This window comes from Pleurodeles waltl, chromosome 12 (assembly GCF_031143425.1).
Source record: "Pleurodeles waltl isolate 20211129_DDA chromosome 12, aPleWal1.hap1.20221129, whole genome shotgun sequence".
Classification (NCBI taxonomy): domain Eukaryota; kingdom Metazoa; phylum Chordata; class Amphibia; order Caudata; family Salamandridae; genus Pleurodeles; species Pleurodeles waltl.
The window spans coordinates 193,318,552-193,333,565 of NC_090451.1; the positions used below are offsets into that span (position 1 = coordinate 193,318,552).

A 15,014-nucleotide genomic window follows, 5' to 3' on the forward strand; every position below is an offset into this window, starting at 1 on the left:
AGAGCTCACGCCATTCTACTGATAAGGCCAGATTAAATTAGAAGCCCACACCCCGCACCAAAAAGATCAGATCATTCGTTTAAAAAGCATACTTCCAGGGGCACTGCCAGGGTGCGAGTGTGTCCACGCGGATGCCGTGCCCCGCAGTCGCGCAGAGGTGGCACAAGTGCCCACACATGACGGCAGATGCTCTTGGCTGGAGGGCAACGCGTGCTGTTGGCACTTTCCTTCACTGGGGGGCATGCTCGTTGTAAACAACGCAGAGGTCCAGCAACGGTCCCGCTCAGAACACAAACGCACTCCATGGAACGGGCATTTAATAGGTCACATTTTATAGTACCATTAATCAAATACAGGAAAATGATTCAAAGTTATAATGTCTGCCTTTTAAAAAAATATTTGGGAGTGTTCCACTCACCGGAGCCTAATTGTTGCTAATACTACTACAAAGAGGGTTCTCCGTAGGGATAGATTAAAATAATACTCAGTCAACAATAATATCAACTTACTGGACAGGCCATTTTGTTCAGCAAAAGTGAATGGTTGGCATTGTGTTGCAAACATACTCACCCATACATCAAGGCATTTGTCTAAATGTGGCATTTTCAAACGCTTTTTTTCTAGTAAATGTATTAATCAAAGTTCCAAAAAATCGGTCCAAATGCATTTTATCCTTGTCGCCCGATAGTTTTCTAGGCAAAGGCACCAACTGCCCAATTTCGGCATGTAGTGCAAGCAATAGGTAGCAGGCAACCCATCCTGAAGGTGCTTGAGCGTCCAATTGTTGAAAAACAGTATGCTCCAGAGTTGTTATCTTTTATATCCTTGTATGTTGTTGCGCTTTCATACAAAGGTGTGGACGGGTCTCAAGCCTATTTAAAGGCCTCCTCGGAACACAAGGTCAAGTGCCTACAAACCTACCATCACTTCCATGACTGGTATCTGATACTGGTTAGTCTGCTAACACCAGACCAGAGACAGCTGCTGGGCTGCACGGTAGGTGTAGGTCTATGTATGGTGGACACAGTTTGAGTTTCGTGTCATCGAAGTGGTTCCCATAAAGTCGCTCACGGTAATCCGCATGGCGTTTAGATCAGAGGCAAATGATCTATTTTTTGCTCTCCTCTGCGCCTCTAAAAAGGAGGCATTAAAAAAGAAACCAAAGTCTCAACAAACGACCAGGTGAAGCACCCGCTGTACCTAGTTCAGAGGTCTTCAAACTTTTTGATGCCGGGACCCCCTCTTCAACATTTTTAGATATAAGGACCCCCTCCATTCAAAAATTTTTTAGAACCTGGTACTCCTCAACATCAACAATAATAAACGTCCCCATTTCCCACAGCAAATCATTTTTACTCTGAGGAAATAATATTAAACAGTGTTTAGAAAACCAAAGGTCAGTGAGTGTGGGGTCGTGGTCAAGGGTGTGGCTAAAAACAAAGGTCATCATTTATGACGAATTGACATGGGGCAGTGCCGCAAGTCTTCTTGCTACACTGCCCCACGCCAATACAAAAGGACAGGAATGGACCGTATTTATGAAATATAGTGCATTTCTGTCCTTTCTCCCTGCTCTGGCGCACAATTGTTACCTAGTGCCAACATAGGCAGGATTGTATTTGTGCAGGAAGGGGGACCTTCCTGCACATAAACAATCCAGAGAGGCACTGTACCTCTTTCTATATGTGCGGCAGAATGCAACACACATGGAAAGAGAAAAAAAACAAGGAGAAATTAAAATATTTCTCCTCATTATGCCTGCTCTGGGGAGGCGTAAGGTTTTGGCACTGCTCCAGTTTACGTGATTTTATAAATCTGGAGCAGCGTCAAAATCCATCTGTGTTGCATGGGAACACCCACCACAACGCCCATAGAACACCTCCTTGACGCAAAGTAAGGCAATGCAGTGGCTTGCGCTGCTTTGCCTTACTCCATATCTACAAGGCAATTCAAAGCCATTCAGGGTGGCTTTGCGTCACCTCATAGGTATGATTGAGACGCTTGTGCTGCTGGAGGGTAAAAAAAAATGATGCTCCAGCAGCGCAAGCCTCTCATAAATAAACCCAAAATATTCTTTACGTTTTTTTTTTTTAAGTCTTTCACCGTCAGGTAGCTACATATAAAGTAACAGCCAGCTTAAATGAAAAATTAACAAAAGAAAGTTGTTACTCATTGGGAAATGAACTGTAGTGCATTATGAAACCTCTATTAATTAATGTACTGCAGAGGTCTGTGTGTAACCAGAGAGTGACAGAACTTAGGGCCATATGTACGAAAGCTTTTTCCCATAGACACAGAATGGGTAAAATCCTTTGGTACATCTGGCCCTAAATCTTGGTTAGTGCAGTTGGGAATAGTGACTTGTGTATTTTTAGTGCCATGAGGTCACAGCCTGTGGCAGAAAGCACTGTGAATATGTAAAGCATTATTTTATACTTGCATTACACACAGTATAAGATAGGCCATAACAAAAAAGGTTTAAGATAAAATGGTACTTCCAAAATGCAGATTTAAGTAATATCAGAGCATATGCAATACCTTTTTTTTTATTTTATTTAAATAGCTGTCCCATCAACACCTCGAGGTGAAGTAAGCACTGTGGAAATACAATTACAATTAAAAGTGCGCACGTCACAGCGCAGTTGTTAACTCTGCATTACTCCTCTAAACGAATAAATGTTTGTCCTCACAAAGCTTTGAGTGATTCGATCATATAAAGCTGCTCCCAAGTACCCTTTACATTTGCAGATTAGCTCTTAGAGCACATTTGCATTTCATTCAGGAAGCAGACACTCTAGGATGAAGGTCTCCTTAGCTGTCTGTGCTGCTTTCAGAGCACAGGAGACTCAAAGCTCAGCTGAGGCATTTTAAGGATTGGCTGGGGGAATGCCCGACCCCCTTTCCAGGACTCCGAGGCCCCCCTGGGGGTCGCGACCCCCAGATTGAAGACCTCTGACCTAGTGTTACCTAAGGGGAATGTACCTCGAATGCTCCTATTCTTGAGTTTACCTGGCCATTTGCCTATTCACCTTGTGCACATAACAATGCATTGGAAATTAAATGTTGGGTTGCATGTGCTGATAAATGTTATGGATATATAAATGATGTGCATATCTTGATAAATGTCTGATGATCTCGAATGTTTTTTAACAGATGTTTACTCTGTTCAATGAATGTTTATCTTACGTTTTTAAGTTGGTAAACAACAGAAAATGAACAAAAAAAAAAAAGGGTAAGAGGATCCGGAGCATCAATACTTTATTTCTGGGCATCCTTTTTATGCTAGTTTTTCAACTATATTTAGACGCAGAGTGGTACCACAATCGTCAAAAAGAGGATGTGTGCATGTATTCACAATTGTGTGGAGCCCCTTGCACCGGTTTTCTTGCTGTTGACACAATCTTCTTGCTTGTCACAATTGCACCAGAAGGCGTGAAAGGACCAAGACTTTCGGGTCCTATTAGACAATCAAATATCACCCTCTGTATAAACCGTCATTCCTGGTTTATTTAGCTTAACCTAAATCCTTTTGGCATTTAACAGCGATACACCTAATCAAGTCCCTAGAAACCCAACAATCGACCCCAAAGGTTCCTCCACATTCCACTTAACTGCAGCTCCTCATCTGCTTGTCACAGCTGATTCTCAACTCGTTCTATAAAACAGGCATTACCAAAGCCAACAAGTCTTGCCCACACTAGGTATTGGCTTTGTCAATGTTTTAGGCATGCTGTATAGCACGGCGCCTGCTGTGCAGCATAGCTGAAAGTTTTTAAAAAGTGCTATCATGTGACCAGCGCTGGCCACGTCATTGCGTTTTTTAAAACTGCTGGTAGGAGGGAGGGCAAGGCGGGAGGCGACAGAGAGAGGCAACACACTGGGGAAAAGAAATCTCTATGAAACGGCCAACAACGTCCTCGTCATAGCTATTGTTTATGGGCGAGCGCAAAGCGCTCCTTCCCATGCTGTAATCTCTCTTTGGGCTTCCAACCACGCCTCACTCACTTTCATTGGTTCGTGGGCTTGCCTTTTAAAATCCGCTTGCTTTCATTTGTGAAAGGCATGCTTACGTCATGCCTTTTCCGGTGTTTAGCCCACCTACACAGTACCGGTAAACTACTAAAAACATACGAGGCTCGATGTTTTCAGCATGGTTTCCGGACTACTTTAACTGTTTATTTTTCACGCAGCACGACTGCGCTGCATTTTACATAGCGCGGTCACGTTGTGTTTTTTTTTCTTTTAATTTGTGCGGCAAGAAAAGTCCTGTTAGGAGTTTACAACGCTAATAGCTCTAACTTGAGCAAATGCGAGACCCGTTGCATTGACAATGCTTGTTTTTGTTATGGCCAGTTTGGGGGGAGAACCTGGATAACAGAGGGAGGGCATACTAGTGGGAGGGGCAGGGAACATGGGCAACAATGGGAGAAGGGGGCAAATGTGGTCATGCAAAACGGGAAACAGCTGGAGGAGTGGTGGGTGGATTTTTTATGACAAGTTGATTTCTGTTGCATCCAGTCCCTTGGACAAGTCGATATTTTATACAGTCCCCAATCACTGAAAAGGGTACAGAGAACACACTCCAAAGCAGGTAAAACCATCCGATCTTGTCACAAGCTGCAGGTGAAAGGCAGCAAAGCTGAGGAACACCCGGAATGCATTGGAAGAGTTGTAATCCTCAGTATTTCGCAGTGCTTCAATACTTTGATGACCACAATAAACAGGCTTTCATTGCCCACAGAAAAACAGCACTGGAGTGTCTCCTAAATGCCTACAAGACTAATGGCAACTACAATATACTGGAGATGGTTTAATAGCAATCTGTCAGCCTTCCTCAGTTATGCTCACCAAACAGCGTTGACCCATCATTGGGCACTGTTTTATACATTTGATGACACTGACTACAAACGTTTTCTGCCTATACAGGCCACCACTGGGAAAGTGGGATAAAAGGCACTGGACAATTTTAGATAATAGAAATAAAACTTAAATTAGTCCATATCCATACACCAACACTGGTCAGGACTGGGAAAAGCCAATCAAACCTTGTAATAATTACTGAACCTTAAACTGTGTAGTACCTTCAGGGAGTCAACACGATCATCTGCTCTCACTAATATTGAATTGGTTTCTTAAGTTTGCCTGTTGAAAGAACAAAACCCAATCCCAAAAGTTAAATATTTATTTATTTACAGGACTGGACAGAGTAAAGCTTGCAGCGACTGAGCACAACCAAAACTGAGGGGATAGTTTGGGGCTCAATTAGTAAGCAAGACTGCTAGAAGTACAGTTCCAGCTTCCACATATTTTTAGAAAAAGTACTTTACTTAAAGACTTAGACTAACCAATGATAATGGTTTTACCATGTTCAACAAGAGTAGTCTAGTGGTGAATGTTATTCAATTTTTTTTTCAACCCAATGAGAACAATCCAACCATTACAAGAAGCATGTAGCATGATCATGAGCTTTAATGGATTACTGTGAAGCTCTGCTTTGCACATTTCCACAGACAGGATTAAAACAGCTCCAAACAATGAAACATTCCTGGCCACTGGACTACAAACACACAATTATATAGCTAAGATGAAGAAAGGACTCCTTATTGCTGGTCACTGGAAAACGTTGGCATTCTATATTGGCTGATACCGGAAAGTAGTATCACTTTATTTGCAGAGATTAGAAACAGCATGAAAACTGTAAAAGAAACATGTCTTTCTCCTTTACCAAATTTAGTCAACATGTCCTTCTTTTATCCATTTTTCTTTTTTAGTTCAAGCGCACAAGCGCTTTGACCTATTGTTTAGTATTGCGGGCTTTTAACCACGCCCACCTCACGCCCATCACTTTCACCCGTTCGTGGGCTTGTCTTTCAAAAATCCCTTGATGTAATTGGTAAATGCTTTACATTTGTCCCGCCTTGAGGCTGCTTTGTTACTGTCTTGGGGACGACCCTGTTACATGGATTATTGTACAATTGCCGATATACTTCAGCATGGGTGAACTATTTTTTTCTTTGATCTCTCTCCTTCGTGCACAATGGCAGCCATGGTCCTCACATCGCTCACAGCACCAACTCCTTTGAGCGATGGTCACACTGTCACACTCTTACGTAATGAGAGCCATTCCTTTTGGCTCTTCCCTTCACACTCCATAGCTTTCCCAAAAACACTTGTAATTGATAAATGCTTTACTAAAAAATACAGAAAACGGAACTGTCTCTCCCAGCACAGCAGGAGAGCCGATACTACAATATTCACTGCACTTGAGAAAACTCGACCCATAATGCTTTGCAAGCATTCTTTTTCAAAACATTTTTGTTCATAACTCGGCCTATCGTGGTCCTGGGACAATAGGGCCGCCATCAAAATATTCAGCATGACACACTCTTTCTGTTTAGGTCAACTACGGGTCCTCACACTAGGTTAGTGGGGACCCCTAATTAATAACCCTTCCCACCATTCAGTCCTTTTTTTTAAAGCTTTTTTATGGCTGGATCTTTGGTTTCATAGTTTGAAGTAGTTTGTGTTGTAAGGGCCTTTGTATTGCAAAAGGCCTGCTAGGCCTAAAAAGGTGTAAGACACTATGCTCTCTAGGGACTAAATATATGGTTACACTACATTACTTTGTGCTATTCTATTTTCAGGTGGTTATGCTCTCTAGGGACTAATTATATGGTTACATGTCCATGGGCCAGATGTATCACAGCTTTTTGAATTCGCAAACGGTGCGAATGCCCGTTTGCGAATGCAAAAAGCCCTTCCAGAATGTATCAAAGGCATTCTGAATGCAATTTTAAGGAATCGATAAAATAAGGATTCCATAAAATTGCGACCCTGTTTAGAGAGTCGCAAATTGTGACTCTCTAAATAAGAAATCGCAAATAAGGAATCCTTATTTGCGATTTCTAAAGCACATGTATGAAGCAATTCCTTAATGCGAATTGGGCATTAAGGAATTGCTATTACCACCAAGTTGAACTTGGTGGTAACCATGTGCAAAGTTTAAAAATGCATTTAAAATGCATTTTTAAAATTTACATGTAAAGCACACATGCCCTTTTGGCATGTGTGCACTTTACATGTTGTTAAAAAATAAATTGGGGTGCAGCAGAGGGGGCCTTAGGCCCCCAGCACCCTGGACTTTGCATTTCCCAAAATTGTGAATTTCAGTTAGGAATTCGCAATTTGGGACATGCAAAATATTCGCAAATATGGGCCGACATGCCCATAGATGTGAATGGAGGCTTTATCGCAATTTGCGATTCGGTAACAGCATTTGCGTTTTTTAAGATTCGAAAATGCATTCTTGATACATCTGGCCCCATGTTTCTTAATAATTATATTTTTATTATGGTGTCCTCTAAGGCTGCTCTATCATTACAGTCAACATACTACAATATTTGCTGCACTCGGTTGTCCCATAACGCTTTGCAGGGCATTCTTTTACAAAAAAAATTCTCATAACTCAGCCTGTGGTGGTCTTAGGACAATGGGACCACCTGCATAACGTTCACCACCACCTGCTTTTTCTGTCGAGATCATCTCTGGGTCGCCACACTAGGTTAGTGGGGGGCCCTAAAATAATAAACCATCCCACAATTCAGTGTATTTTAAGCTCTCTTATGGCTAAACATTTGTTTTACAGCTGAAAGTAGTTTGTGTTTTGAGGGTCTTGGTTGTAATATCATTGCTGTAGACCTGCTAGCCTGAAAATGCATAATGCACTACATCCTCTAGGGGCTAAATATATGGTTACACTGCCATACTTACATTTTCTTTTCATGTGGTTATGCCCTGTAGGGGCTATCTATATGGTATCATGACTATGTTTCTTACAATTGCTATTTTCATTGTGGTGTCCTCTAGGGGCTGTTCTGAGCATTACAGTCAAATGCTAAATGTTTATTTCTGATAAAGGTTTTTATAGGGTTTATATGATAATTGTGTATGTGTTATTAATCTCTCCTTATTGCAATTATGACCATAAATAATGTCAACTTAATATCCTTATTACACCATGACTGTTTGAACACCCGATATGATTGGGTGATCCTTCTAGTTTATTTCTCTCGTTACTCCTCCGTGGCTGTCTTATTTTGGGAATTGTGTTACTGTACTCACTTTGTCACAGACTCCTCTCTTCTTTCATCCCACACCCTGCTCTCTCTTCTTCTCTCACGCTCTCGTGCTACGGTCCCTCTCATTTTGTTGCTCTCCCTTTAATGTGAATTCAAACTCAGGAAAAAAGTAATCATATATGCATGATCAGCCTGCCACGCCTCAGAGGACAGCACTCACTAATCAGTGGAATGCCATAAAACAACAAAACTTGCCGACAGATCCACTGCAGTCTCCTGCTTTTCTATATTAAAACGCGTGTCACAAAGAACACAGCCGGTCCAGGGAGGAGTGCAGGCAAACGAGTGAAGGGTGAACAATTAACAAATACTTCCGAAGAAGGATCATTTGCAAACACCTTCATTGCAGTCGTCCTGAAATACTACGGCCATGTTCCAAAGTGGCGTCTTTTCTCCTCATGGTTACTTGGCTTTCTTACTGTGCTACTAATGCGGGGTGGGGGTGTTCCCGGCAACTGCGGAAGGCGACAAGGGGACGTGAGGTTAAAAATGATGAATTTGCGAGAGATAAGTATTGCACCATCACTACCAATTTTGTGTGTAAAAGGCCGCTTTATTGGAAACAGGTGCACTCACAATATCCAATCCCTTGGCCTTGAGCCTTACAAAACTAAAACCTCACTATACATAAATTCTCCTATCAAGTATCCCCCCTCCCCTATCCACCTTCCCCCTTCCCACCCCTTTTGCACTTGCCGCTCCATAGTCCAGTCCTCCTTACTTCGTGGTCCTATCTACTCTGCCAGTTACCTTAATAGACGTTTGCTAGCGTCTTGAGCGTGCAAGTCTCCAGCCCTTCACCTTCGATGTTAACTATGTCTCCCTGCTACTGTCCACCCTTATCCAATCAGCATTTGTCTTGTCTTGTCTTGTTTTCTTCCCGTCCGTTCACGTCTGTCATGTGCCCGTTCTCTGTCTCCGCCTGCACCTGCTCCAAGCGACAATACATAGATATCCCCCCTTGCACACCTGCTTCCAATGGACCCTCCACCATCAAAGCCAAATTATAGTAAAATCAAAACCCTTAAACCCATCCTCTACTGGGCGGGAGGGAGGGGAAAAAGTTCGACCACTGTCGAGCCCTGTCACTACAAAATGGTGGCGACCTAAAATGTCGCCCCCTTTTTATGTTGTAGCCCTGGGCTGTCCCTCCAAAACTAAGTGTAGCCCAAAAGCGCCCAAAAATTGGCGCGCGTGGGCTATCCCACTCTCGCAAACTTCCCCGGGGGGGAGATAGCCGATTCCGGCTCTCCCCCCCAAAACCCCCTTCCGTCGGGGATTCTTCACTCAGGCCGGGAATATCATACCATAACGTCTGCATGAACAAGCGGGTTTGAGGTACTGGTTGTTACAAGATTTGGGGGAATGATTTGTACACCACTGTTTCCACAACTATTTGGTGTCATTACTGATAAAGAAAAGATACGTCGATCTCAGCTGTTTTTTTGTTTTTTTTACTACAACTAAACAGTCCGATTTGTTTTGGCAACAGCAGAGGCATTACAAAGATATTCGACATCAAAAGCACCACGCTTAGGAAGAGAAGCCCCCGATAATTATGGCGCTGTCAAACACTAATCTTTTAAGTACGAGCGCTATGTACAGGATTTCTTTTAAGTCTCGACATTACGAAATCCCCGCTTTTTAAAAAGAGAGGGTGGTAGCAAATTACTCAAGAACAAGGTCGACCTAACTCAAATGTATGAGGACAAATCAATTCAGTCCATCCGCATTTCACATGCAAGGTAAAAAAAACAATCCATTTGGAAAGAAACGCAGACCCAGTTACATGCAGAATAACCTAAAGTCTGGGACCCTGTACTACCTCACGTACCCCTGACAGAGCTGGACTGTACACAAAACAGCCTCTTAGGTATTATGCATCCCTCGCCCCCGAGCAAGCTTGAGGCAGCTGAGTAACTCGAAGTATGCAGCTTTAGTACACGTCTCTCTCAATTCAGGGCACAATGAGAACGATATTCGGCCGGGACTTGCGAGGGAGCCTTTCTAGGAAAAGAACAATAACTATTTTGTGAGTGTGTAATATAAAGGAGAGTACGGGGGCGACAAAAGCGTACATAAAAACGGATGTAAGCGCCACACACTCGTCCCTGCTCTTACAACCACGCTGATCCCACAAGGTCAGAATACTGTATTGGTATTTATAAAACTGAAGGTGGAGTTGTACAAGTACAGGGAAAGGAATGAATGAGGGGAGTGTGTGTTATGAGGGAAGCTAGCGATATAGTCGCTCAGGCCGAACAGTGGGCGTTTCCTGGACAGTAGGTGATGCAATCTCCCTCCAGGCTTTCACCTCCGTCCACAGCCCATGCTTTGTATACGTTTTCTTTGTTCCAGCCCCAGTGAGAATGTGCAGGAGGTAATAGGATGTATTTCCAGTAAGGCAGGTTTTCCGGCCTAGCCCGGATTTCCGACAGTACAGCACATAAATGGCACTGACGATGCACGCCGGCGCAACTCCACGTGGGCCTGAGTGAACAAGGAAGCGAACTGAATAATACTTTACAAAGGCAGCCACGCGCATTCCATGTGCTGTTTCCAAGAGCATAAATGCCGCTGCTGTGTAGCCTCAATTGCGCAAAGTGTATGCGGCGTTGCTTTTAGGGAAGCAAAGAAAGTGTTGTTTTCGACGGCCCAAACGCTGAACAAAAAGCCCCTGTCGCCATGGGCACATGATGTAGTGACACAATGGTAATCTCCCGCCGGGACAGAAATATGGTACAAGTCTAAGTAAATATAAGAGAAGTGTGTAATTAAATAAAAGGCCGCCCGTTTGCAGGTCACTGGGCAGAGGATATGTCCAAGTGATTTTTCCAGGGGCGATGGCAACGGGGACGCACCTGCTGATACAGCAGAACTCATTCTTTGTTGGTAAACTACTGCATTATTGAGCTAGAAAGTCATAAGTTAGAAGTATTGCAGCACTATATAGGCTACGTCGTCTTTAGTGTGGGGTTTTGGATGTGGGATGCAACGCTGTCATTTAGTGTGACAGCTGGTGGGGAGATCATCAAGTTTACAGTTAATACCACTTTGTGCTTATTAGGGGTTGGGGTGGCAAATAGTGGCACAGTAATCAAACTGAGAATTACTGCTTGCCAGCACTGCATCGAATTCAGATTAAATAACAGAACACACACAACCCCTTCAATATTAACACGTCAAACACCAACAACTGTGCCAATTTGTGGGATTTGTTCATGCAGGCACCTTCCAGATGATGCTCTAAAGCCAATCAGCGTACATGTCTATTCTACATCTGTAACCCTTCATGCCCCCTGTATCCCCTCCATGTCATCAGTGTGTCCCTGCATTCAGTCGTGCTGCATGTGCTCGTAGTCCCCTCCTGCTTCTCCGTGTGGTTTGGCTTCCCTTCATTGCCTCTTCGCCCCTAGTGTAGCCTTGAACTCTACGCCTACAGTTTTCTCCTGTCCCCCCTCCCTGTGGGCCCATTCTTTCTTGAGCATCTTTGCTCCCAGTCGCTGTCGTCAGTGAGCCCTCAGTCCACCATGTGCTTCACCACCACCTCTCATCAAATGAACAACTAAGCGCACGATGCCCGCTCACTGTGCGGCACCTTCACCTATTATGCTCCATCATGACCACTGACTGTGTGCCAGCATGCGCACTAACTGTACCCCAGCACGCCCACTTGCGTACTTCCCTATACACATAGGCTCCTCCGTTTTCCCACGGGTCGCCCGGGTGCCCTCACATATAACCTCTTATGAAACACCACAACCTCCGCGTGACTGACTGGCCCTTTGGAGTGTGCAAGTCACCTGTGTCACCCTTTGCCTTCTTAGCCCACTTCGTGCTCCCTCGGCCTTCGAGATGCAGACCACAGTTTTGACATTTCACATCCTCTGGCTTAAGTAGGCGGGAACTGTCCGGTACTGAGTACCTGCACTTCTCACCACTGCTGCAATGCATTCAACCGGAGAGTACCAGCACTCCTCACCACTGCTGCAATGCATTCAACCGGAGAGTACCAGCACTCCTCACCACTGCTGCAATGCATTCAACCGGAGAGTACCTGCACTTCTCACCACTGCTGCAACGCATTCAACCGGAGAGTACCAGCACTCCTCACCACTGCTGCAACGCATTCAACCGGAGAGTACCAGCACTCCTCACCACTGCTGCAACGCATTCAACCGGAGAGTACCAGCACTCCTCACCACTGCTGCAATGCATTCAACCGGAGAGTACCTGCACTCTTAACAGCGAGTACCTGCACTTCAATATTTGCATGTGAAGCAGGTGTTTACACCCCCACCATGCCACCCTACCCCCGGTACTCACAGACACAGAGGCAGGCCACCAGCTTGGCGGCCTCGTCGGGCACGGGGCAGCTGGGGAAGAGCGGCTTGAGCAGGTAGGTGGCGAAGACGAGCGCCACGATGTACTGCGAGGAGGGCCTGATGATGAGCAGCTCGATCCAGAGCTTGAGGAAGGCGGGCAGCGCCCCGTACACCTCCAGCATGTAGGCATAGTCGCCGCCGGACTTGGAGATGGTGGTGCCCAGCTCGGCGTAGCAGAGGGCGCCCACGATGGAGAAGACCCCGCATATGGCCCACACCACCAGCGACAGCCCCGGCGAGCCCGCCTCCCGCAGCACGCCGGTGGGCGTCACGAAGATGCCCGAGCCGATGATGGTGCCCACGATGATGGCCACGCCGTTCACCAGCGTGATGGTCCGCTTCAGCTCCACCGTCTCGGTGCTCGGCGTCTGGGCTGCGGGGCCGCCGTTCTCCCCCAGCATCTTCTCCAGAGCCGGCCCGTCGCCCTCCTCGGAGGCCGGCCCGGAGTGGCGCTTCTTCAGCGAGCCCGACATGGCGAGGGTGAGTGAGCGGCAGGAGAGCCGGTGACGGGGATGACAGCTGGCGGGCGCGCGGCTGCTTCGGCTGCTGGGATGGACCAACGGCAGCTTCCCCGCTAGCGCTGCCTTTTATTCTTGCAAGTGCGTCACCCCCTGGCACTGATGCAACCCGCCTCGTGCCGGCGCGTCCGTCGCCATCTTGTGGCAAGGGGAGAGGGATGCAGCTCAAGCTCGGGGTCCATCTGCCGGGCCGCCGCCTCGCTGCGCTCATCACAGACACCGGCGATGCATGCAGACCTTGCAACGTCAGCTCGTGAATGAGAGGTTTAACGGGGCGCCCCAGTAAAGTGAATAGAGGAAGAGGGCGATGCAAGTTTGAATTAAAGCCCAGAGATGTTTGTTGCATTCTAAGAGGAAATATATTATTCAAAAGGGAGTGACACGCTAGGGCTGCCATCTGTCCAGCGTCCTCCCTGTCCTGTATTTTTGTGCCTGTCCCAGTACAAAATGAGAAAGCTTGTCAAATTCGTTTTTGTTTCTTTTTGAAATTAAAACCAAAAATAGCAAATCACTTGACAACTATTTAAGGACTGCCTAGATTACTAGTAAAGCAAACAGAGGACAAATTGAATGTTACCAGATAATACTGCACATTTCACACAGATTCTTTTACTGCCAACTTTTGGCCAACCCAAAGCAGCAAAACATAAACAAATGGCCTGCATGAAAATGTGGCAATCCTGCTGAGACACTCCAAATGAGGTTCAGTTGACAGGCGTTAAACCCCGAAGGTGCCAGGTGTTTGAGCGCCTGACAAGGCTTGCAAATCAGAACATTCACGTGAGTATGCTATTCAAGCGACCTGCTCTCCGTGTCACCATAAAGACATAGAAGGGATAACTTGACAGGTATAGTGCCCCATGACCAGATAGAAAGATGTTCCGTTGCCCCCGTTCTTAAGTTGTTCTATTTAATTTGTTTCCATCGCGTGCTACTGAAATGTTTACACCAAAATGCCACTAAATATCCGTGCAAAGTGACAGCCCCAATGGGATAATGGTAAAGGAGTCAGAAAAAAATAGCGCATAGTATGAAGTCATAATAACACAAGCAAAATGTGAATCTTCATATACCGCTATCACAAAATACTGTGAAGCATGAAGAAATAGAACTGTATCATTAACCGCATATAGAAAAAAAATCAAATGCAAACATTGAAATGTATATTAACCCCTTCGCTGCCAGGCCTTTTCCCCCTCCTGTGCCAGGCCTTTTTTTGGCTATTTAGGGCAGATCGCGCTTAGGCCCTCATAACTTTTTGTCCACATAAGCTAGCCAAGCCAAATTTACGTCCTTTTTTTCCAACATCCTAGGGATTCTAAAGGTACCCAGACTTTGTGGGTTCCCCTGAAGGAGGCCAAGAAATTAGCCAAAATACAGTTAACATTTCTTTTTTTTTAAAAAAATGGGAAAAAGTGGCTGTAGAAGAAGGCTTGTGGTTTTTTCCCTGAAAATGGCATCAACAAAGGGTTTGCGGTGCTAAAATCACCAGCTACCCAGCTTTCAGGAACAGGAAGACTTGAATCAGAAAACCCAATTTTTCAACACAAATTTGGCATTTTACTGGGACATACCCCATTTTTACAATTTTTAGTGCTTTCAGCCTCCTTCCAGTCAGTGACAGAAATGGGCGTGAAACCAATGCTGGATCCCAGAAACCTAAACATTTCTGAAAAGTAGACAAAATTCTGAATTCAGCAAGGGGTCATTTGTGTAGATCCTACAAGGGTTTCCTACAGAAAATAACAACTGAAAAAGAAAAATATTGAAATTGAGGTGAAAAAAACAGCAAATTTTCTCTACGTTTTACTCTGTAACTTTTTCCTGCAATGTCAGATTTTCAAAAGCAATATACCGTTAGGTCTGCTGGACTCCTCTGGTTGCGGGGATATATAGGGCTTGTAGGTTCATCAAGAACCCGAGGTACCCAGAGCCAATAAATGAGCTGCACCCTTCAGTGTGTTTTCATTCTA

At 45.0% G+C, this 15,014-nt stretch overlaps 1 protein-coding gene across 1 annotated transcript in view; it reads right to left on the reverse strand.

Annotated features, from left to right (window-relative positions):
- Positions 1 to 13,255, reverse strand: part of SLC7A5 (solute carrier family 7 member 5) — a 114,477-nt gene extending 101,222 nt beyond the window's left edge. The window contains exon 1 of the mRNA XM_069216724.1: positions 12,465 to 13,255. Within this exon, the coding sequence (XP_069072825.1) occupies positions 12,465 to 12,996 (532 nt within the window). The 5' untranslated portion in view covers positions 12,997 to 13,255. The remainder of the gene's footprint in view (positions 1 to 12,464) is intronic.
- Positions 13,256 to 15,014: the final 1,759 nt, after the last annotated feature.